General features: G+C 45.6%; 2 protein-coding genes, 2 long non-coding RNA genes and 1 other non-coding gene across 10 annotated transcripts in view; 3 read left to right on the top strand and 2 right to left on the bottom strand.

Annotated features, from left to right (window-relative positions):
• Positions 1–7,326: 7,326 nt before the first annotated feature.
• LOC143272187 (uncharacterized) lies at positions 7,327–8,725 on the top strand. The gene is made up of 2 exons (XR_013049624.1): positions 7,327–8,103; positions 8,530–8,725. It is a non-coding gene; the product is annotated as an uncharacterized LOC143272187 (long non-coding RNA).
• A 5,892-nt stretch (positions 8,726–14,617) lies between these two features.
• Mrpl51 (mitochondrial ribosomal protein L51) lies at positions 14,618–16,035 on the bottom strand. Its single transcript, XM_006992095.4, has 3 exons — positions 15,711–16,035; positions 15,513–15,623; positions 14,618–14,935 (listed from the first exon to the last, which is right to left on the bottom strand). The coding sequence occupies exons 1-3, from the start codon at positions 15,766–15,768 to the stop codon at positions 14,739–14,741; spliced, it is 366 nt and encodes a 121-aa protein (XP_006992157.1). The 5' UTR covers positions 15,769–16,035; the 3' UTR covers positions 14,618–14,738.
• Ncapd2 (non-SMC condensin I complex subunit D2) overlaps positions 16,023–24,852 on the top strand; it is a 26,872-nt gene continuing 18,042 nt past the window's right edge. Inside the window, exons 1-6 of one of the 6 annotated variants that reach the window (XM_076567998.1) lie at positions 16,023–16,178; positions 18,301–18,450; positions 21,971–22,046; positions 22,310–22,368; positions 22,855–23,016; positions 23,290–23,432. In XM_076567998.1, coding sequence (XP_076424113.1) covers positions 22,927–23,016; positions 23,290–23,432 — 233 coding nt within the window. In that variant the 5' untranslated portion in view covers positions 16,023–16,178; positions 18,301–18,450; positions 21,971–22,046; positions 22,310–22,368; positions 22,855–22,926. Of the gene's footprint in view, positions 16,179–16,247; positions 16,748–18,300; positions 18,451–21,970; positions 22,047–22,309; positions 22,369–22,834; positions 23,017–23,289; positions 23,433–24,852 lie in introns of those variants that run through there. The other 5 variants (XM_042274127.2, XM_076567997.1, XM_006992086.4 and 2 more) reach the window with 5 other exon arrangements.
• Positions 16,752–24,852, bottom strand: part of LOC143272527 (uncharacterized) — an 11,334-nt gene continuing 3,233 nt past the window's right edge. The window contains exons 3-4 of the long non-coding RNA XR_013050172.1: positions 21,226–21,333; positions 16,752–16,884 (exon numbers count right to left, since the gene is read on the bottom strand). This is a non-coding gene — a long non-coding RNA (uncharacterized LOC143272527). The remainder of the gene's footprint in view (positions 16,885–21,225; positions 21,334–24,852) is intronic.
• LOC121828438 (small nucleolar RNA U85) lies at positions 22,437–22,757 on the top strand. The gene has a single exon (XR_006070907.1). It is a non-coding gene; the product is annotated as a small nucleolar RNA U85 (small nucleolar RNA).

The following is a 24,852-nucleotide window of genomic DNA, read 5'->3' as shown; positions in this document are numbered from 1 at the left end:
ACACCAGACCCAGGGGATCCTACGCCTTCTTCTGACCGCCAAAGGCACTTGCATGGTGCACGGACAAACACGGGGAAAACACTCATACACATAAAATAATAAACAAACCTTCCTAAAGTTTCTATACATTTGCTTTTTTTGTTTTGGTTTTATTGTAACTGGATTTTTGTTTGTTTGGTTTTATGCATTGCGGAGGATCACACCCGGAGTCTTGTGTAATCTAGGCAAGAACTCTACCAACTGAGCTACAACCCCAACCCTATTAAATAAATCTTCAAAAAAATAAAGTTGTATATGTCTATGGCACACAGCATGATGTCTCAAAGATATATACATTAAGGGTAGCAAACACTAATAATAAATGGCTAAGTTGAACATTGCCTTACATATATGTTTCTATTGCTATCAAGAGACCATGACCAAGGCAGAGAACATTTAATTGGGAGAGTGCCTGTGTTTTCAGAGACTGAGTCCATGAACCTCATGGCAGAGAAAATGGCAGCAAGCAGGCGTGGCTCTGGAGCAGTAGATGAGAGCCTACATCTTATCTACAGCAGCAGCAGAGAGAGAGAGAGAGAGAGAGAGAGAGAGAGAGATTTCTTCAAATACAGGGCCTGGTGTGGGCTTTTTTTTTTTTTTTTTTTTTTTTTGGGTTTTTCGAGACAGGGTTTCTCTGTGTAGCTTTGCGCCTTTCCTGGGACTCACTTGGTAGCCCAGGCTGGCCTCGAACTCACAGAGATCCGCCTGGCTCTGCCTCCCGAGTGCTGGGATTAAAGGCGTGCGCCACCACCGCCCGGCTTGGTGTGGGCTTTTGAAACCTCAAAATCAACCCCCAGTGACACACTTCCTCCAACAAGGCCACACCTCCTAATCCTTTCCAAAACAATTCTACCAACTGGAGACCAGAGTTTCAAACATATGAGCCCATGGAGGCCATTGTCATTCAAACCACCACTGTGTGTGTGTGTGTATGTATATATAAATAAATTTTAAAATTACACTTATTTATTTATTTATTTATTTATTTATTTATTTATTTATTTATTTATTGTGTGTGTGATTTTGCATATGAGCCTATGGGGGGCACTGTCATTCAAACCACCACAATATATGTATCTTTAAATTTTAAAATTACATTTATTTATTGTGTGTGTGTGTGTCTGTGTGTGTGTGTCTATGTGTCTGTATGTGTCCTTGTGGTCAAACTCTTTGGGGAAGGACTATGAGGTGTGGCCTTGTAGGGGAAGTATTGATGTAACTAAATATTACATCAATGTCTTATTAAATAAGAAACACAGAAACAATGTAAAGGAGAAAGCCGAGAGGTCAGAGCTCAGAGCTAAAATCTCACCCTTCCTCCTGCTGTCCCAGCTTCGCGAAAAAAGAGACCTACTTCCTGTCTGTTCGTTTTTTTTTTATAGTATGTTGTTCTGCCTTCTCATTGGTTGTAAACCCAAACACATGACTGCCTCGTCACTGTCTGAATGTACAGCCCCCTAGGTCTTAAAGGCATATGTCTCCAATGCTGGCTATATCCCTGAACACACAGATATCTATGGGATTAAAGGCGTGTGCCACCACCGCCACACTCTTGCTATGGCTCTAATAGCTCTGACCCCCGGACAACTTTATTTATTAACATACAATCAAAATAATATTTCAGTACAATTAGATTACCACCACAGGGAAGTGTGTCACTGGGGGTGGGACTTGAGGTTTCAAACGCCCATGCCAGGGCCTGTATCTTTCTCTATCTGCTGCCTGTGGATATGATATAAGCCCACTGCTCATATATATGTATCGGGTAGCTGTTCTAGCTATGACCTTGAAGCACCTCCCCCTAGTGAGGGAGCAGGTAACTGCTACACCTGCCTATGACCTTGAAGTACATGCCCCTTAAGACCTGGGATGCACGTAAGTGGTGCCCTCTTCGCTTCCTCATGGTTTGGATACTGCGACTAACCAGACAGATCTTAGAAGAAGATCAGCATGGGACATAGCTTGGCTTTCCCAGACCCTACAATAAATACCCTTGCTGTACAGAGTTGCCCCCTAATAAATTCCCTTACTCAATAAATAGACTCTGTGGATTTCACATATTATATGTATGTGTGTGTGTGTGTGTGTGTGTGTATTGAAACTGTTCATATATATGTTGATATATATACATGTTCATATATGAACTGCGCCACACCTTTCCCAGACCCTGTAACCTATCCCTTCACTTGTGAGTTACCCCACAAAATAATATTTTGAGATATTCTTTTTGTTTGTTGTTTTTGTTTTTCAAGACACAGTTTCTCTCTGTAGTTTTGGTGCCTGTCCTGGATCTCACTATGTAGACCAGGCTGGCCTCAGATTCACAGAGATCCACCTGGTTCTCCCTCCCAAGTGCTGGGATTAAAGGCGTGTGCCACCACCACCCAGTGAGATGTTCTTACATATAAATATATTGTTCAGGACTGAAGAGATGGCTCAGTGGTTAAGAGCACTGGCTGTTCTTCCAAAGGTCCTGAGTTCAATTCCCAGCAACCACATGGTGCCTCACAACTATCTATAATGAGATCTGATGCCCTCTTCTAGGCAAAACATGCAGACAGAATACTGTATACATAATAAATAAATGAATCTTTAAAAATATATATTGTTCAATATATATTTCAATATATATATAATGAATACACACACACACACACACACACACACACACAGTGTCTTGTGTATCCCAGGCTGGCCTCTAGCTCACTGTGTATCCAAGGATGCCCTGGAACCTCCTGAGTGGTAGATTACTAGTGTGTAATCATGTCCTGTTTACTCAGGGCTGTAGAATGAACTCAGTTTCCTGCAAGCAGTCTATACTCTGAGCAACATCCCCAGCCCAACCCGACATGTTTTCTTCATTTTTGTAGTTAGAATGTAAAACTATTCTCTTAGTAATCAGGTATGGTGGCACACCTGTGTAATCCTAGCACTCGGGGTAGAGAAGAGAGTTTAAGGAGTTTAAGGCTAGCCTCGGCTACATTGTGAGTTCGTCAACCCACTCAGCCACTTTCACATATCTGTTGCTATTAACTTTCAGGGTATCTTCTCACCATCCCTGGAGACCCCGTGAATGTTAAAAACCAGTCCCCCCCCTTCTCACACCCGTGGCAGCAGCAGCCAATCCACACTCCGCTTCTGCAGATACATCTATCCTGCACCTTTCAGTGGGACAGAATCTTCAGAATTTGGCACTTTATGACTGGTTTCCTTTCCCTAACATGTCCTCATAGTTCATCCATGTGGCATGTATGGGCACACCACTCTTTTGGTAAAGGAACAATTCATTGTGTAGTTGTATAACATCTTGGTTACTTGTTTACCAACTGATGAACATTTGTCTTTCTTAAGAATTCATTTATTTATTTGGGGGCCTGTGTAGTGGGTAGTTGTTCCAGCTTTGACCTGGAAGTACCACCCGCATCGAGGCTTCGGTAACTGTCATGCCTACAAGGTGAGGCTGGGACAGGACCCCTGAAGACCCGAGATCCAGATGTGCCAGCTCTCTTGGTTCCTGGACCCTGGACACTGGAGGCAGACTGAGCAGAGTCCTCCAGAGAACACTGCCAGACTGCGCTACACCTTTCCCAGACCCTGTAACCTATCCCTTCACTTGTGAGTTACCCCACAAAATAAACCTCCCTTTTAACTACGTGGAGTGGCCTTAATAATTTCACCAGTATCTGGTGCCCAACGTGGGGCAAATTCCAAAGGCCTGGGTGGCTCCCACCCTCAGCCTCCTCTGTGGCTGCTATGGCACACTTTCCACACTTACCACGATTCCCTGTCTCTTCTTTCCTGTAAACACCCCCCCCACACACACACACACACACACACTCCTGGGGACCAGCTGTTTACAGCCAGGGAGCACCTCCACGGTTCCATTCCCGAAAAGGGGAGCAGCTAGGTCCCCAGACCAGGGGAAAACCGTTGGGAGTGAGACGCCCCCCTCCTCCAGCCCTAGCCCGAGGCTTCCACAGTTTACACTGCACTGTCCCCAGTGGCCCCCTGCAGAGGCACGGAAAAGAGCTTGGAGCAGAGCTTGCCAGCGAGGGGCTTGGAGAGGCCTGGAGCTCTCCAGGCCCTGGAGCTCCAGGGAGGCACAGGAAGAACTGCCTACCGCAGCCTCCTGCCTGTGCTCACCCGGCTCCTGTCCGCAGCTGCTGCAGGCCAAGGCCTTCCACAGGACCTGCTCTGGAGCTATACCAGCGCCTCCTGCTGGCCGAAATGCGCCACTACACCCCCAGGTAAGATAGGCAAGCCAGCGGTTTTTTTTTTTTTTGGTTTTTCCAGACAGGGTTTCTCTGTGTAGCTTTGCGCCTTTCCTGGGACTCACTTGGTAGCCCAGGCTGGCTTCGAACTCACAGAGATCCTCCTGCCTCTGCCTCCCGAGTGCTGGGATTAAAGGCGTGCGCCGCCGCCGCCGCCGCCGCCGCCGCCGCCGCCGCCGCCGCCGCCGCCGCCGCCGCCGCCGCCGCCGCCACCACCACCACCACCACCACCCGGCAAGCCAGCGTTTTATTTCAAATAAGAGAACCTGATAATGTTACACCTTAAAACTGACTGACAAATTTTGAGTAATTCTTGTAATATGGCCGAGAACATTACCTCACAAGAATTTAAAAACTTTTTGCCTGTATGATGAATGACATTTTCCTGGAAATATATGACCTTCCTAAGGCGTACCTGGCCTGTACCATTTTGGCATTTACCGTAATAATTCACACAATGTTCAAATACTGGTTTAATAATACGAACAAAGATGAGTCATTATTGGGACTGATACAGGCTTTAAAAGATAGCAATGAAGGCTTACCTAAAATGATTCTCTCTCTAGAATCTGCTAACCAGAATTTATAGGCTTTAAAAGATAGCAATGAAGGCTTACATGAAAAGATTCTTTCTCTGGAATCTGCTAACTAGGATTTACAAAACAGGCTTCTTAATCTGGAATCTGCTAACTTAATACAGAAACCTCAGTCCATTAATAATAAATGTATATCCAAAATTGATTTTATTGATAATAAATATAAATATTTAATGGATAGAACAATATTTCTCCAGAGTGAAGTTGTAACTACTCAGACACTATATAAGGAAGAAAGATTATCATTAACTGATAAGGTCCATGGAATCTTGTGTTTCAAAAGAACATAAAAAGCTCCATGATTCCATGAGAAATCTGGAATCCCTTGCAAGAGCAGAGCTTCACTCCCTAGAACAGACCCTAGGTGCTCATTTGCAAGCCCTGGAGGAAACTCTCAGTAAGTCAAGGGACCTAATAAGCAGAAGGGCAAGACCATACAGGTTGTAACATCTCAAACGGCTCTCATACAATGCCTTATCCTGTCATCATCCATGAGAAGCCAGCAGATGACACACATCCTGAACCATATATGACATATACATTACAACCAATTTCAACAAGGGACTTTAAAAATATAAAGGAAGCAGTAGTTATGTATGGGATACACTCCACATACGTAAAACAGATGTTAAATTCGTGGTCTACCTCACATAAAATCATTCCAGATGACTGGCATCAGTTAATTTCAGCTGTTCTAGAATATAGCCAACAGTTACAGTGGAAAAGCTGGTTGAGAAAAGAGGCAAGAAATTTAGAACAACAAGGTAAACTCTGAGGTTTTGAGATCTCCCAAGATCAAATACTTGGTGAGGGATGTTTCACTGACAGGAAAGTACAAGCCACTTATGATGAGCATACAATATCTCTACGCCATACAGCAGCTCTAAATGCTTGGGAAAAAATTCCAGAACCAGGAAAACCAACTGAGGTATGTATACACAAAGATATTTCAGGGACCCCACAAACCCTTCACTGATTTTTTACAAAGGCTGAACACAGCTATAAGAAGAGCTGTGTCAGATAAAGAATTAAGAAAAGTATTAACTGAGTCCTTGGCATTCAACAATGCTAATACAAAATGCGAAAGAATACTTACACCATTAAAGATCAGATCAGCTCCTTTGGAAGAATGGATTCAGTATACTAATGGTGTTGAGTCTCTTAACTACAGTAATGAGGCTTGGATAGGAGAGACAAATCCCAGAGGTAAAAGAAGCTCATCCACCCATGTGACATCTCTACAAGTTTTAAGAAAAATTTAACAATCAAAGGTTGGGGTAGGGTTCTGTTTTTGTCTTTCCAGGATAATGGAAATACCCATCTTCCAGAAATCATAAGGCCTTGGAGATCTGGATGTCTACAACAGAAAGAGAGAATCTATTGGTACCAAACTACACAGGGTAAAAATCTCACTGCCTAACATCTATATCTCTTTCAATCTAGAAAAGTTGTGGTTCCAGTTCATTTATAAATCAAGCTGGCTTTGGAGATGGAATTGACTCACTCCTTCTCTAAACCCAAACATACTGCTAAAAGAAAAGGCTGAGAGATTCTTCAGTCCCATATCAGAAGAGTCCTCTGGTGTGGGACAGAAGGAAACCAATAAAAGGGACCATTGTCTTCAAGATTCTAATTCTCTCCATGCTCACTCTTTATTTCTCAGAATCCTTTCTTACATGTCATGTCATTTTTAAATCCAAACTTTCCATTTTGATATATTAATAATGTTCAAGTTTTTCACGGTAAAAAATAAGTTTTCCAAATAGCAATCTCTGAAGTTTCCAGAAGGAAGATGGGGCCCCAACAACAACAACTCTACCAGTCCAGAATGATGCCATGGTACTCTTCATCATACTTCACTTCTAGCCAGGATCTCAGACAATCTTACCCATTACTCTGAGACTTGCTGCAGAATCTAAAGTTAGTCCAGCTAAGACTTAACTACCTGAGCTTTCTTACAGGACCCCACAGAGATACCATCACCCTCTAAACAGCAGGAAACAATTCTAAGAAAACAATTCCCTTTCTCCCAAAGGTTTCATGTTTCTCAGGGTTATGGGTGATGGTTATAGGGTTGGGGATGGAAAAAAATATTAGACTCAGTATTCCTCTTAAGAAAAGAAAAAGTGTCTCAAAAAACAAAAAAAGAAAGAAAGAAAAGAAAAGAAAACGTGGAATGGATAGGTATAAGATATTATGGTAGATTATTGTATATACTAGTAAACAAATTTAGTAAAATAGCAGACTTAGATAATTTGCACTGTTGTGGATTCTTATACGTTGATACAAATGTAAACTTTTTATATTCCTATTTAAGATAGTTTGTATATTGGTACAAATACAGAACTATATTTGTTGTGATGTACATATATTTCTACTCTTACTTGAAATATTTGTATATTGATACAAATGTAAATTTATATCTGTCATACTGTATGTATGCTCTACCTCTGTTTAGGACATTTTGTATATTTATACATATTTAGGATTATTGTCATATTACATATTGCACTATACATTCCTACCTCTGTTAAAAATATTTTGTGTATTGTCACAATTTTGAACTCATTGTCCTTTTACTGTACATTTGCTTACAGACTGTTTACATGAAGCCTTAGTCCTTAGGTTATTTAGGTAGATAAAACTTATAGATTTACAGTCACCTATGCTTGTCATCTCTATAGTTATATTAGTTAGGTTATCCAGATTTACAGATACATAGGTTGGATGGACAGGTAATCTTCAAACACTTCATAGACCTAGAGAATATGGCATTTAAATAACTTAGAATTCTGTTGACGTGAGTCACAATTGCTCCTGGCAGCACCAATTTGATCCCAAGAGAATGTTGGGCTTCTAAGACATTTCCATTTGGAAGTTCGTCGTCTTGGCACAAAATGGCCTACTGGGCAAAGAACTGCCCTTGCCTTGACTGCTGACAGTATGAATGCTGTCCTTTCTGGACAAGCAGGACACAAGGAAAAGTGACTACTGAACTCTGCCAAGACAGGGTTAGATGGTCTTTCAGAATTCCTGCTTCTGAAAATGGTCTGTCAGATAGATACTCTAGGCCTGTGGCCAATTTGAATGCACCAACAATGCTGAGAAACATTAGGTGACTGTCCAGGCTGCCAGCTGTCTCTATCTATTCTTGCGAAACTCCTGAAAGTTGCTTGCATCCATCTTCCATTTCTCAGGTATCATTATATTCCTTCTCAGGTCTTTGATGGGATTGAAGACTAGCAGTTATAGTTACAACCTAATTTATATATAATCTTATAATATAGAACATATTAAGTATTAGATTCAGGTTCTTTAGGATAGGACACCTTTCGGAATGATCTTTATAACATACCATTTACCTATGCTCCAGACGTCTCTGGATTTTAGTATGTGTTTCTTGCTTGATATTGTTCGCATTGGTTGTAGTTCCATCTTATCTAGGTCATTATCCCTCATTACTCCTGGACAATATTTGATAACCATTCCTTTGTATATAGTCTTGTATTAGGTTAGAACCTTCTTATTTAGACAAAATGGGGAGCTGTAGTGGGTAGCCATTCCAGCTTTGATCTGGAAGTTCCAACCCCCATTGAGGCTTTGGTAACTGTCACCCCTACAAGGTGGGGCCGAGAGAGGACTCTGAAGACCTGAGATCCGGATACGCCGGCTCTCTTGTTCCTGGACCCAAGACGCTGGAGGTAGACCAAGCAGAGTTCTCCAGAGAACACTGCTGGACTGCGTTTTACCTTTCCCAGACCCTGTAACCTATCTCTTCACTTGTGAGTTACCCCACAAAATAAACCTCCCTTTTAACTATGTGGGGTTGCCTTAATAATTCCACCAATAGGGCTGCTTTTTTTCTGTCAGCTTAGGTGGCAGCCCCTGAACCCTACTGATATTTTAACTACCATCTGTGCCCTGAGGCCCACGGTCAGCACCCTGCCACTTAGACCATGGTCTGGCAGGATTTCAGGTCCTGCCGGCACCGACTGGGCTGCCACCAAATGTAGATTTTAACTATGTCTCTATCATTCTATTTACAAATAAAGACTCAGGAGTTAGATGTTGGGGTGAAAACCTGCTAAATCAGAGTAGTCAAGAAGCAACCAGCTGACCTTCCTTTTTGGCTGGAGATCCAGCAAGAAAATGTCTCTCCTCTAGTCCCAAACCCAAAAGACCACGAATCTCTAAGCATCCCCCCTCCTTCCGGTGTGTCTCTTGGGTCCTCTGCACTCTCTATAGCTAATTCTTGTCAACTAGTTGCTGGCTCCGCCCCTTGATCTAACTTTATTAACACAGTCTCCGAGTTTCACAGTGCAATCGAACATCTCACAACAGGGGGCGGGCATGCGTATGTGGAGATCAGGAACCAGTTTTTCAGCCTATTTATTATTTAAAGTGAATACATAAGTTTTGGAATGATTCCCCTCCCATATCATTCCGCATATTCTTTTTTTCTCCGAGACAGGGTTTCTCTGTGTAGCTTTGTGCCTTTCCTGGAACTCACTCTGTAGCCAGGCTGGCCTCGAACTCACAGAGATCTGCCTGCCTCTGCCTCCCGAGTGCTAAGATTAAAGGCATGTGCCACCACCGCCCATCAGGAACCAGTTTTTGAAAGTTGGTTTGATGAGGGACCGGTTCCAGGGATCGCCGCAGGCTTACTTCAGACTCATTATGTATCTGAAGAGGACCTTGATCTCCTGCTCCTCCTGCCTCTACCTCCTGGGCACTGAGGTCACAGGGCTCTGCTGACAGGTAGACATTGGTTTGGTTCATCTTGGGGTTGTTTTCTTTTGACTACCGTGAATCCCACTGCCGCAAACCTCTGTGCACATGTCTTTGAACAGATGCGTTTTTGACTCTCTTGTATGACCCCTAGGAGTGGCATTACTGAATCGCATGTAACTCTGTATTTAACCTTTTGTGAAACTGAGGATTTCCCAAAGTGGCCACATCATATTACTAAAATGTTAAAGTCCTTTAGTTTTCTTCATGACCTGACTCTTACCTCCACCTCTTGGCCTAGCTTTAGGCACACAAGGTAGCTCCACTAACAAATACCACTCATAGCTTTGCTATGTATGCATTGGCTCCTTGCTATTTCTCACCTCTGGGCCATTCTTCTACATCATTTACCCGAAAAGCCAGTTGCCCTCCACCCTGTTGTAACAGGCTTTCCTTCCTTCCTTCTTTCTTTCTTTTAGGTTTTTTGAGACAGGGTTTCTCTGTGTAGCCCTGGCTGTCCTTGGAATTCACTCTGTAGACCAGGCTGGCCTCAAACTCACAGAGATCTGCCTGCCTCTGCCTTCCGAGTGCTGGGATTAAAGGCGTGCGCCACCACGCCTGGCTTGTAACAGGCTTTCTTTTGGGCCACCAACCAGCTCCCAAATCATGACACAGAGACTTAATGCTAGTTATGAATGCTCTGCCTTAGCTTAGGCTCATTTCTTGCTAGCTCTTATAACTTAACCTGTTTTCTCTTTATCTACGTTTTGCCTCGGGGCTTTTTGCCTTTCTTTTTTTGTATATCTTACTTTTCGGCTGTCTCCATGGCTGCCTAGCAGGCGGCTGCCTGGCTTCTGCCCCAGTGCATCCCTCTCTCTCTCCCTTGTTCTCTTCTCTCCTTCTCCCTTTTGCCTAGACTTCTCCTCCTACTTATTCTCTCTTCCTGCCAGCCAGCCTATCCGTGGCCTGCCTGTCTATTGGCTGTTCGGCTTTTTTTAGACCAATCAGGAGCCTTAGGCAGGGAACGTGAGACCAACGCAGCATCTTTACCTAGGATGTTCCACAACACTCCTTTAACATTCCCTTAAGATAACTTGGTGGTTGCCTCCTTCAGGAAGCCTTCCCTGCCCCATTTCCTGCTCCCCCAGGGTGGGAGGGGCTCATGCCTGCTGCATCTATCTACTAATCCACTGAGCTCCTAGCACTGAGCCTTTCCAAGACCTACTCCAAGTACCGTGTCTTCAACAAGCACCATTTTAGGGCCGAGGATGTACCTCAGTGGTAGGACACATGCCTAATACATGCAAAGACCTAGGTTTAATCCATAGTAACTCTGGCACATGTACACACACACACACACACACACACACACACACACACACACACACAAATTTCTAACCCCCTTTAAAAAAAAAAAACTGTCTCATGCAACTCTACTTTTCCTATGCAATTACCGTATTCAACTGTGTATCTTGTTTACATACACCAGAAATAAGAAGTCTATTTGGAGGCAGAAGATTGTTTTGCCTTTGTGGTTTATTTTCCTCTATGATCCTTACACACAATGATTCAGTGTTTATTAAAGGAAGATATTGCACACTGTTCCATACCAAAAACAATACAGCTCTGTGCTTGAAAATGAGACCTTTTGTATCTTACAGCAGGAAGAATTTTACACAGGCTTGTGGAGTTGAATTGTTAATTCCCTCTTCACTAAGAAGCATAGATCTTATTAAAACATTTTCTTCTTCCTTTTCTACTTTTTTTTTTTAAGATGGGTTTCACTGTGTAGCCCTGACTGGACCAGAACTTGACATGTAGACCAGGCTGGCCTCAGATGGACAGATCTGCCTGCCTCTGCCTCCCCAGTGCTGGCATCAAAGGTGTGTGCCACCATGGCTGTTGACACCATCCCTTCTTTGTCTCATTTTATCAAGCCTCGTCACTTCCATCTCCGCCTCAAGGCCTTAAACAAGCCCAAGAGAGACTGAAAAATACAACCTGTGTAAACAGAACCTCAGCTGGGGCTGGAGAGATGGCTCAGACGCTAAGAGCACTTGCTGCTTTTGCAGTGGCCCCGATTTGGTTCTCAAAAAGAAAACCTCGGATACTAACTGACTCAGCAAATGTGAGAGAAGCTATCTTAGACATGCTAGCCCCAGGGAAGCTCACTGCTGAATATGGCCTCACGACAACAAATCCGAATTAACTAGCTGAACAAGAAAACCCAGAGAAAATGAATTCATTTTTTCAGTCACCATGTCCAGAATGGACTGCTGTGTAATAAAAGATCATGACACAAGACTTAACAATTTAAATAAGATAACCAACCACTCTAAGCCGGGTGGTGGTGGTGAACCCCTTTATCCCAGCACTCTGGAGGCAGAGGCAAGCAGATCTCTGAGTTCCAGACCCACCTGGTCTACAGCAATAGTTCCTGGACAGGACAGCCAGGGCTACAAAGAAACCCTATCTTCAAAAAAAGAAAAAAGAGTTCTAGGCAGCCTGAGCCTGAATTAGAGTGAGAGACTGTGGTCTTTGTATACACACACACACACACACACACACACACACACACATTATTTTTTACTAATTCACGTTTTGCTTACATGTATGCCTGCGCACCATGTGCATGTATGGTCTCCACGGAGAGCCCAGGAACCTTAGCTAGACAGCTGTGGGTCCTCTGGGAAGATCAGCTTCTGGAAGATGACTCTTAACTGCTGAGCCATCTTGCCAGTCCCCAGACTCTAGCCCAAAAAACAAAACAACAAAAAAGCTTGCATGAAAGGAATGGATGCAAGAAAAATTCCCTGGATTACCTTTCTGTAACTTCCAGACTTCTCATTGATTTTTATTTTTAAAAGAAGTATGAAAAATGTCATAATGAAGCTGGGCATGGTACCACAAGCCTTAAATCCCAGCACTAAGGAGGCAGAGGCAGGTGGATCTCTGTGAGTTCAAGGCCAGCCTGGTCTACAGAGTGAGTTCCAGGACTGGCAGGAATATGTAGAGACCCTGCCCCCCAATAAACAAACAGCAATAAGAAAAATGTCATAGTGAATTTTTTTTTTTTTTGCAATATATACAAACAAAACTAAAATCCCGGCAGAGGTTATAGGTCACTGTAGAACAGATACCTAGTATATTCAAGATCCCAGCACTATCACACACGTAAGTCTCTCAAAGAGACCCACTCATACTTTCAAGTGTTTAACTTCATCTGAGCACCTCTCTCATAATCCTGGTGCTTATGCCTGTATTAAGGTATCTTGGCTCAGCAGTGGTGGTGCACGCCTTCAATCCCAGCATTCGGGAGGCAGAGGCAGGTGAATCTCTGTGAGTACAGAGGCCAGACTGGTCTACAAAGTGAGTTCCAGGACAGGCTCCAAAAGCTGTATGTGTCTCGAAAAACCAATACATATATAGATCTTTATTAAATGCCAATTTCTTTTCTTAAAACAAACAGAAAAAAAAAACAAAACAAAACCAAAAACAAGCGTGGTAGCACACACTTGTAACCCCAGCATTGGGAGGTAGAGACAGGAGGATCAGGAGCTCAGGCATAGCCTCAGTACATAGTTAAGTTCCAGGTCAACCTAAGCAATATGAGACCTTATATCCAGAAAACAAATTAAAAATAAAACCACATACAGAAGTCCAAGATTCATTTCATCTCTACTGACCAGTTTTCGTAGCCTGGGAGGAGGCTTCTGATGACTAATTCTGCTTCGTATCCCGTGTATTCTCACCCGCACTTGCTGTCTACTGAGAAGGTGAGGAAGGCCAGGTGTGGTGGCACACACATCTGTCCCAGCACTCAGAGGACAGAGGAGAAGCAGGAGGATCTCTGAGTCAAAGACCGGCCTGGCCTATAAAGTGAGTTCCAGGCCAGAATTAGTGGAACCCTGTCCCCCCAAAAGAACTTCTTTTTTAAAAGGAGGAGGTACTTGGTTGGTAGAGTGCTTGCCTAGCAAAGAGAAAATCCTGGGTGATCTTTAACACTACATAAAACTGGATGTGGTTCAAGGTCATCCTCTGAGATACTTACTTCTCTACTCAGAGAAGTTAGCCTAATTTGATGAGAGCAGTGCTATGGATATTGCGCTATATAAATAAAACACTGATGGCCAGTGACCAGGCAGGAAATAGGTTGCCAGGCAGGAAGTAGGTGGGACAAGGAGAGGAGAATTCTGGGAAACGGAAGACTGAGGAGGGAGACACTGCAGCCACCACCAGGACAAGCAGCATGTAAAGACGCCGGTAAGCCACCAGTCATGTGGCAAGGTATAGATTTATAAAAATGGGTTAATTTAAGATAAAAGAACAGTTAACAAGAAGCCTGCCACGGCCATACAGTTTATAAGTGATATAAGCGTCTGAGTGATTATTTTATAAGTGGATTGTGGGACTGCAGGGCTTCGGGAACCTGGAGAAAAGCCCTCCAACAACAGAGCAGTACAAAAGTGTGATTCCACTTTCCCTTTTCATTTGGTGTGGCAGTCTTTAGAAACAACAGCATTGTTACATTTCCAAGGGGCTGGGTAGCTCAGTGGCAGAGCATTTCCCTAGAATGAGAAAGCCCCTGGGTTTCATCTCTAAGATTACATTAAAAGCCGGGCAGTGGTGGTGCATGCCTTTAATCCCAGCACTCGGGAGGCAGAGGCAGGCAGATCTCTGTGAGTTCGAGGCCAGCCTGGGCTACAGAGTGAGTTCCAGGAAAGGTGCAAAGCTACACAGAGAAACCCTGTCTCGGGGGGAAAAAAAAATTACATTAAAAACAACAACAAAAAATACGTGAAAGGCCAATGTCAAAAAGTGTCAACAATCAATGATTCTAATTGTTGTACTTCAAGAGACCAAAAGTATGACTGGGCTGTAGTAAGTAAGGTCTTAACAGAAGACCCTAGGACTTAGGATGAGACAGACTCGGTCTGCATGAATGAGTAGAAGAAGCACTGTGAGGAACAGACAGTGTGCATATCACATTCCAAAGAAGGCCCATTTTATTACAGAGAGCACACTGAGCTCCTTCCTCCCAGGGTGAGTCCTGTTCCGCTCCTCCAGGGTGACAAGCGTGCCTCTTCGAGTCCCCAGTTCTGTTCTAGCGGTACTTCCCGTGCCGGTTAAAGTGTTTGTAGAGGTAGCTGATCCGTTTGTTAAGTTTGTGCAGGTCGTCGACGAACATCCTGCTTCCCACCATTTTCTTCTTTCGGATGCACCGCTGCAGTTCATTTCCCCTCCAGCCTCGGAGCCAGACCGGGCCCTTGATCAGGTCTTTCGGGTGCTTTTCGAAGTTCCCTGTAATGTGAGAGCACATGTTAGTTTACAGAGAAGAGAAGGCGGCCTAGGCCAGCCGAGCCTTCAACCCACGGCTGCATCTCCCTGAGCAGAACTGACAGACAAGGCACGTCCATAACAGTACAGAGTCTTTGGGCTGCAGAGATGGCTCAGCAGTTAGCAACACTTGTTCCTGAGAAGACCTGATTCTCAGCACTCACGTCTAGAGGTTCACAACTGTCTGCAAGGCCAGTTCTAGGGAGCCTGACACCCTGTCCCTGCAGGCCTTGCATGAACAGCACACGGTACACACACATCACACACACACACACACACACACACACACGAATAAAGACTTTGTTGCCAGAATGTTTGGGGTTCAAATACTGACACTACCACCCTTATCTTTGGGCACTCAGAGCATCGCACAACCGTATTAGTACGACTGAGCCCCATACTCTGTACGGACTGGTCTGCCTGGCTCAGTCTCCGGCTTCTGCCACCAGGCCTGCCCTGAGCACCTTACTATTCTCTCCGCAAATAAGAAAAGAGTCAATACAGCATAACGGCCCTTCTGCGATTAGGAATCGAGTCCTACCCAGGATCCCGATGTTGTCATAGACACCGAACAGAGCCCTCTTCTCGTTCCAGCGATCGACCACTCTGGGGGATGGAGGCGCAGGCCTTGCACCGGCCAAGAGTGGAACCCCTAGGAGAGGGGGGGACAAAGAATGACTCGGCCCTGCCCGCTAACAAGCGGTTCGCGGGTCGTCTCGTTTACACATTGGCCACTTACCCTGAGAGAAGTTTCTGCACGCCAAGGGCATCCAGCCCCACAGGCTCCTACCTGCCATTGCTCTAGCGCCTGCACCTCGACAGGGCACCAAACCGGCCAGGAGAATGGGGACCGCGTGTGAATTCCAAAGACAGGATGGAGGACACAGCCTCAGCCGGGCCTCGCACGGGCCTGGCAGTCACAGAAGCCACCTCCGACCTTACCCAGGCAGCTTCGGGAGCAGGGCCGCCTGGGGTCGCACCGCCCCGGCCACAAGCCCGGCCCTTCAAGTTCCGCCCTATCCAGCGCGCCCCGCGCAGGCACTTCCGGTTTGCCCACCGGAAGGGCTTTAACCGCTGCGGCACGTTTCTTGTCGCAGAGCAGGACGCTCCCAAACCGAAACTCGGTGACAATAAAACCGTCTCCTGTTTCCTGGGGCGTCCTCAGCCGTGAGGGAAGTGGAGGATGGGAGCCCGGCGCTACGGCAAGGTCCCTTGCCCAAAGCAACAGGGTTTTGGGGAGACAGTCTGCTCTCGCGGTTTCTAGGGCAGGGATTTGAGGCTGGGCGGCACGTGGTAAAACCCGGACTGGACCAGGCAGCCTGGCCCTGCCTCCCGGCCTGCGGAGGGAGGAACCGAGTCACCGCCACTCCGGGGACAGGCCACCGTACGCAGGGACGCCCGGGCAAGCGGACCCCGGAGCCCCGCCCCCGCCGCTCGCCCCGCCCCCGTCCCCCCGCCGCTTGCCTTGCCCCGCCCCTCGCCCGCTCGCCCCGCCCCCCGGTGCTGTGATTGGCCGGCCTCGCCAGCCGCGTCACGATTGGCCTCCCGGCAGCCGTTGAGGTTTGAATCGGAGCTGCGGGCTCTGCGAGCTCCACGCCCGACTCCGAGGCGGGTCTCTGGCTCAGCCTGCCGGGGATTGGCTGGCCTCTTCGCCCGCTTGAAAGCGATCTCGTTGTTTGGCGCGTACCGTGCACTAGTGTTTTCTTCCCTCCTGCGCGGCGGGCCGGCCTCAGTCGAGGAAGCGGCGGGTGAGCGGTGTCCCCGGGCCCAGGCGAGGTGTGGTAGCGGTGGGAAGCGGGGAAGTGGAAGGCTGAGGAGGAAATCAGGTCCGGGACAGGACGCAGCCTTTGCCAGTGTGCGGTCGGCAGCGTCGTCTGCTAGGGATGTCCTTGAAATCCAATGTGGCAGTGAGTCTGACAGATCAGAAACGGAATGTGTGATAGGGGCAGATCTTATAACCTTACTACCCAGTCTGTAGATTTGGTTGTTTCGTCATACACCCCGTATGACCGAGATTAGGAGACTACAGAATCAAGCACAGGATGAGTAAAGATGTTAAATGTTCTTTAATCCTACACCCAGGAACCCGGTGCTGAATGAGACGTTCTATAAGGATCGTTTCGCTTTAAAATGGAAACAATAAGGCTGTTTGTACACACTGATTGTCACTTAACAGTTCATTAATATTTAAATGTTTATTTTGTGCCGGGTGGTGGTGGCGCACAGGCTGGGATTACAGTCTGTGAGTTCAGGGCCAGCCTGGTCTACAGAGCGAGATCCAGGACAGACACCAAAACAACACAGAGAAACCCTGTCTCTAAAACAAAACAAAACAAAATTGTTTTGTTGAGATAGTCCTTGGCAGCTTAGTGCTCATGCAGCACGGGCTGGCCCTTACCTAACTCAGCAGTCCTGCCTCAACCTTCCAAGTGTTGGATTTATAGGCATGTACCACCACACCTGGCTCTTTACCAATGTTTGTTTTTCTCCCGAGACAGAGTTTCTCTGTGAAGCAGTCCTGGCTGTTGTGGGGATTAAAGGTGTGAGCCACCACCACCCAGCTCTTTAAGAAATGTTTTAACCCTTGATTCATTTGATCCCCAGAATAACACCATTTTAGAGATGAGACCACGGGGACTCCGTGACTTAGTGGCAGAGTAGTAACAAGAATTAGATTCTCATCTAGGGTTGCTCTTATAGTGGGGGATGGGGGGGTGGGAGGTGGAAGTCTCGTGTGTCCCAGACCATGCAGCAGAGGTTAGCCTTGAACCCATCCTACTGCCTCCTGAGTACCAGGAACATGAATATAACCCTGTGCTACTTTGCTTGGCTCTGATCTTGTGTGTTACAAGATAATGTTAGTAGCTTGTTGCAAGGCTGAAAAACATATATTGAAAGTGGGGGAAATAGTTGAACCAGATAATTTCTGAGGCTGGGGTTATAGCTCAGCATATTTATAGTAATAAAATAACTGCCTAGCATACAAAGATGCTGGGTTTGATTCCCAGCACCCCACCACCACCACCACCCAAAAAGAAGGAGAAGAAGAAAGAAATGCTCTTGCCACATAATAAAAAACAAAACACTCTTAGATTTAGAGCAGTGGTTCTCATCCTTCCTAATGCTGCGACCCTTTAATACAGCTCCTCAAGTTGTGGTGCCCCCAACCATAAAATTATTTCATTACTACTTCATAACTGTGATTTTGCTACTGTTATAAATCATGATTTTTTTTTTTTGGTGGTCTTAGGAGATCCCTGTGAAGGGCTCGAGACCCACAGGTTGAGAACTTACAGTTTAGACTGACTTTTTTGCTGTTTGGCTTCTAGGCCTGTGAACCGATGAGAGAAGGATGTCTCCCCAAAACTTTGAATTCCATCTGCCCTTATCTCCAGAGGAGTTGCTGAAAAGTGGAGGTGTGAATCAGTATGTTGTTCAAGAGGTACTGCCCGTCAAGCATCTTCCGTCCCAACTTAGAGGTGAGACTCCATGGCTAGCAGTGAACTTCAGTAGACAGACATCCCATATGTAATTATTTCGTTTCTGTGCTACAGCACTGTGACACTCCATCAGGGCAGTAGCACTGCATGGAAGTCATGACACAAAATGTACTGGGCTGCCCTCCCTGGATTATTTAAGAAACAGTCTTTCTTAACCTAGTTACTCTAGTATTTTATTTCTACCCCTTACCATGCACCAGTGTCAAGTTCTGGTAAAATTAAGAATTGTAGGCTGGGGGCTGGAGAGATGGCTTAGAGGTTAGAGCACCAACTGTTCTTCCAGGGAACCCTGGTTTGATTCCCAGCACTCACATGGCAGTTCACAACTGACTGTAACTTGTGCGTGTGGCGCACAGATATGCAAACAAAACACCATTCTGCATACAATAAATGAGGAAAGTTTAAAAAAAGGAATTGTAGGCAGTGATAGTATTTGACTTGCCTTTTCTTAGGAAACACTCTTAAATCTGGACCAAGAAGTGCAATAAAGGAGAAACAGCTGCAATAACACACGAAATAGTCACTTGTCAGTGACAAATGGATGTGGGAGGCCTGTTGCTAGATAGTCATTATTATGAAACGTCATTATAGAGCATACACATACAAGCTTTTAAAATGGTATAGCCTACTCCACACTACTTGTCTAGTGTACACAGAGCCCTAGGTTTAATCCCCACCACCAAATAAAACCAGATGTAGTAGTGCACACCTGTAATCCCAGCATTTGGGAGGCTAAAACAGGCGGATTGCTGAGAGTTCAGGACCATAGAGTAAGACCTTGTCTCCAAAACAAAAATCAAAAACACAAGAAAAAATAAGAGACAAGGTATATGAGGCTGCTGTTAGGGTAGCAGAGCATTAGCGTTTTATAGTAAATGTGTGAGTAGGAAGACACCCTGAATAGCAGTGACAGCAGTTACATAACCAGTAGCACAGCCCTTATTATCAAGAATTATATACTGCTCATAACTGTCTGTGCCACGCTTACAGGATGTGAAGTGTAGAGTGAGTGTGTTTGCACCACAACAATGCCAATATTATTTAATATTATTATAATGCAAATGTAACAATGGCTACCACATCACTAGGCAATAGGAAGTTTTCAGCTCTGTTGTAACCGAGTAGGAATACCATGGATGTGGTTCTTCATTGACAGTGTGGCATGTGATCGTGTGCATAATGTGGTTACCTCCTGAAGTCTATGAAAGACTAAGAGCAACTTGTATAGTAGCAGTCAGACCCCACAGTGCCTCTGTACTTCTTGGAACTGGTTCACACTGGGTTGCTCTCGAGCTACATATAGACGGAAGCTGCTGGAGCCAGTCTGCCTGGGTTTGAATCCTCTGCCACTCTGATCTTAAACAAGTTATTTCTCTGTGTGTCTCACTTTCCTCTTCTAGAAAGACAGGAAAAACACCCCAGTTCATCTGACCGCGACAACAACAGAGTTGCTTAGTGACCCAAGCTTCTCCCCTATTGGAGGTGGCAGCTCCTTGCTTTAAGTTTAGAAATGGGAAAAGGCCTGTCTGTCTTGTGGTTTTCTTTCTTTTGTTTTTCTAAGTTTGTTGAGACAAGGTCTCACAGCCCAGATAAGTCTCTAATGAATATGTTGCTGAGGACGGCTCTGAACTCCTGGTCTTCCTGCTCCTCCTTCTCATCTGCTGGGTTGGTTTCTCTTTCTTCAGGACTGGGGATTGATCCAAGGGCCTTGCACATGCCAGATAACTGCTTTACCAAGCTACATCACCAGCCTCCTTTTTATTTATTTTGACATGGTCTTGCCAAATTGCCCAGGCTAGCCTTGAATTAACTTTGTAGCCGAATGAGGCTTTGAGTTTTCGATCCTCCTGCCTCGGCCTCTCTAGTGGCTGGGACTATTCACCAGAATGCACAGTGATCTATCCAGTGCCTAGAGCTTGGGTTTTTATAAGCTGTTCTCCTATACAATGAAACTTCACCAGGAACTGTTGATTCCAGCACTGGACCACCTTGTGGTGTGAGGAAATAGGAAAATGCTCGCTTTAGCAGGACATGGGCCAGAGTTGGGATGAGACAGGAAGAAGCATGGCCTGTGAAACATTCCATGTTTTTATGGTAGAAATGTGGTGAACATGACTAAAGTCATGATATTTGTGTGTGAAAATGTAATGTACCAGGTATGGTGGTGCACGCCTTTAATCCCGGCACTTGGAGAGGCCGAGGTGGGCCAACCTCTGTGGGTTCAAGGCCAGCCTGATTGACATTGTGAGGCCTTGTCCCCCGCCCACAAAAGAAGAAACTTTAACTAAACCTTTGCACAATGAATACGTGCTCATAACAGCTTTGGAAGTAAGGCATTACTGAGAGAAGAGGAGCAGAAGCCAAAGTATTTCCAGAGCACAAGCCGTGATGAAGGATGCCCAGCCAACAGTTCAATACATGATTAAAAGGGGAAGAGACAGTCTGTCTTTGGGGTAGGAAAGAACAACACTAAAGGACATTTAAGGTCTTGTGCATGATCACCTCAGCTCCCCTCCCTTCCTTTTTTCTGAGAAGATCTCACTGTGTAACCTTGGCTGACCCTGAACTCCCAGACATGAGCCTGCCTCTGCCTCCTCAGGGATGGGATTAAAGGGATAGACGCCCTCCAGGCCCTCAACCTATTCTTACATAGGACTCACATAAGTAGGTATAGAAACAGTGATGGAAATAGAAAACAACAGCAAATCCCAAAGTAATATTTGTGTCAGGCAAGAAAAGTCTGCGGGTGCTTACCTTTACAAGAAAGACCTGCGTCATGAGGCAGTTTTGTGATTGTGTAGACATCATAGAGTGCATGGCTGCTACATCGCTGACCTTGTCATGTGTACAGTCCTTTGTGGGCTGAAATAAGTGTAAGGAGAAAAAAAATCTTACAGTGGAGAACTGGCAACAGCTAGTGTCAGTGTTAGATAGCGCCTCTTTGCTTGTGGTTTTGATTTTGTTTAATGGCAGGGTCTCTCTGGTAGCAATTCTTGTTTTGGTTTGGTTTTTTCCCTGACACAGGGTTTCTCTGTGTTGCTCTGGCTGTCCTAGAACTCACTTTGTAGACCAGGCTGACCTTTAACTCACAGAGATCCGCCTTCTGCCTCCCAAGCGATGGGATTAAAGGTGTGTGCCACCTGGTGATAGCAACTCTTAATCCTCCTGCCTCAGCCTCCTGAATTGCTGAGTTTATAGCTGTATGCCACCACATCAGACTGATCATCCACCTTTTGATATAATAGATGAGCCAGGTAGTGGTGGTGCATGCCTATAATCCCAGCACTCCAGGAGACAGAGTCTACTGAGAGCGCTCCAGGACAGCCAGGGCTACACAGGGAAGCCCTGTCTTTAAACAAACAAACAAAAACGCTAGATCATGAAAGACAAAGATTGAAGATTCAGGAAACATGTCAACTAAATGCCTTCTGCATAGAAGTAAAATTTACCAAAAACCCTGTCTTTCCTCTTAAACTGAACAGCGCCCTTCGTTTTCCAGCCTTTCAGTCTGCTTTCCGAGCTGGGGGACCCCTCGCTATACTGGAGCACTTTGATACAGTCTACAGCATTTTACAGTAAGTGAAGTCACAGCTGGCGCTTCTGAAAGAACTGGTGGCTGTTTCTCTGAGTTTTGCATGTTAGTTTTCCAGTTCCAGATTATAGGTTCACCGATCATTGGTTCTGGGTGCTGATATCCATAGTGAGCGTTTATCCAGCTTCCACCATATTTATTTGACAGTGTCACGAGTATTTTCACGGGTTCGATTCCTGTGATCTGGTCTATGAGAATGGGTGCTGCAGGCTGCTGTCTCACTCCCACACTTTCTTTCCCTCATAGTCACTTTCGAAGTATAGATCCTGGCCTCAAGGAAGATACCTTGGAATTCCTGATAAAAGGTGTCTGGGGGTCTGGGGGTAGGGGCTGGAAGGTGTTCGTTATGGTTAGCATTTCCTACATTTTCTCAGCCATGTGATGATATCAAGGCTGTTGTGATTCAGTTGGTTCAGCTAAGTCCAGGGACCTCTGACCTATTCAGGTCTGTAATCTTGGTGGTCGATACAGAGTAATGTACGTTCACTGTAAGGGCGGACCGACAAAAATTTTCCTACTTTGGAGTCACCTCACTCCAGTAGGGGTGATTCTGCAGTTGCCAGGAGAGTTGTGGTAACTGGAATGAAAGTAGGAACAGGCTGTATTCAAGATACAAGGGTCAGGGGTCCCAAAGGACTTAGCTGTGTCATGGCCACTGAGAGATGACACACAGATCTTTGGTAATCTGATGGCTACAAGTGCTGAGTGTTTAGAAGTTGGGGTGCATGAGGAAAGTCAATGAGACCAACTCCCAGATTCTGCCCCTCACAGTGGTATCCTGCCACTCCCAGGAACTTCCATCCATCCTGGATGATGCAACTTTGAGTGTATCAGATAGAAGTGCCCATCTAAATGCCCTCAAAATGAACTGCTATGCCCTGATACGCCTCTTGGAGTCCTTTGAAAATATGACCAGCCGGACGAGCCTCATCGACCTGGATGTGGGTGGGAAGGTAAGTGGGATGCTGGCCCATTTTATATGAGGGGTAAGAGCTGATGGGGAAGAAGCCAGTGATTCTAGGATGCTTGCTGTTCTTGCTTGGGGTGTCGGAGGAAGTGTTCAAGTGCCAGATCTCCTTCCCGACAGTACTTCTTGTGCATTCTAGAACTTGTAATCCTCTAGGGTACTGCCGAGCCTTGCCTTGAGACTGGATAGTGTGGGCACACAGACTGTGATGACCTTTACTCTCTGACCCCACCCCCACGTGTCTATATGATCACTGTAGGGGAAGAGGGCCCGGGCCAAGGCAGCCCTTGGCTTTGACTGGGAGGAAGAGAGACAAACAGTTCTCCAGCTTCTAACACAGCTACTCCAGCTGGACATTCGTCACCTGTGGAACCACTCCGTAATTGAAGAAGAATTTGTCAGGTGGGTAGCTAAGATAGCGGCAGGTGACCTTCAGCTCTGAGGAATGAGGTCCTGTTGCTGGGTACATCTTTTTTTTCCCCCTTTGTTTTGTTTTGTTTTGTTTTGTTACTTTGTGAGATAGTGTCTCATTGTGCAGCCCTGTCTGGCCTGGAAGTCCCTAGGTAGACCAAATTGGGTTTGAACTCACAGAGGTTTACCTGTCTTTGCCTCCCAAGTGCTGGGATTAAAGGTCTGTGCCATTACAATGAATTTCTCATTGTTAATACCTATATTTGCGGAATGTACTTACAAAGAATCCCCTAGGTGTGTGGTGGGTTATAGACACTTTATATCTCAGAATAGAAGGCAGCTTTGGGTGCTGGTCGTCGTTTGTGCTTTTAGGGGGGAGTTGTTTTTTTAGGCTGGTCTTGCTGTGTAGCCCAGCTGGTCTATTATAGTCCAGGCTCACCTAGAACTCAGTCTTGCCTCAAACTTCCCAAATGCTGGAATTATAGCCATGAGCTACCACTCCTGGCTGGCAATGTTTAAAATAAGGAAAATATGTAGCATGTATTGTGATATATTAATTTGGAGCAAAATGGAGGAAGGGGCTAAGAAATTTGGTGGGGAAGGTTTGTGATTTTTAAGTCAGCTGTCCCAGCAGGACCTCTTTGAGGTGGAGACATTTTAGCCGAGATTCAGAGGAAGTTAGTTAGAGATGTGCAAATACACGGAACAGCAAGAATAAGAAGAGGAAGAGCCAGTCCAGAGACCCTAAGGAGGGAGCATGCCCAGCAGGCACCTGTGTAGTCCGTCCTAACTAGGGAAGCTTGGCCTTAGCTTAGGCCTGTTCTTAAAACTTAAATTGATCTACATTCTGCCGTGTGGCTCGTTACCTCTTCTCAGTATAACAAGTTCCACTTCCACTTACTCTGTCTGTCTGGTGAAATGCGCCCCCCCCCCCTCCGCCCATCCTTCCCAGAGTTCCTGTCTCTGTCCAAAAGTCCCGTCTATCCTCTCCTGCCTAGCTATTGCTTATTCTGTTCTTTAGTAAATCAGTCAGAAGGTGCCATAGGTAGGTGAGGTAAAACAGCAACACATCTTCACACGATGTGATCAAATATCCCATGACATACCAGTAGTAGTGAGGTCTGAGAAGCAGCTGAGAGAGGGTGAGAGTCGGCTGCCGGGGCAGGCCACATTGCAGGGCCCGATAAGCCACATGGTAACTTTGATCTATACTCAGAGTGTCCAGGGGGGCCACTCACAAGCAGGGCTGTGAGGTTATGTAGCTGTACTTCCACGGAGTCATTCTGATTATGGGATAGAAATAGACTGTAGGAACAGCAGAGGAAGTAAGAAGCCAGTCACCGTCACCAGTTCCGGTAATCAAGACAAGACCATGGAATGGCACTGGGGATGGGGAGAAGTAGTTGGATTC

The sequence above is a fragment of the Peromyscus maniculatus genome, chromosome 3, assembly GCF_049852395.1.
Source record: "Peromyscus maniculatus bairdii isolate BWxNUB_F1_BW_parent chromosome 3, HU_Pman_BW_mat_3.1, whole genome shotgun sequence".
NCBI classification, from domain to species: domain Eukaryota; kingdom Metazoa; phylum Chordata; class Mammalia; order Rodentia; family Cricetidae; genus Peromyscus; species Peromyscus maniculatus.
Note: the sequence above shows the minus strand (reverse complement) of the source record. Positions and strands in the feature narration are given on the sequence as shown.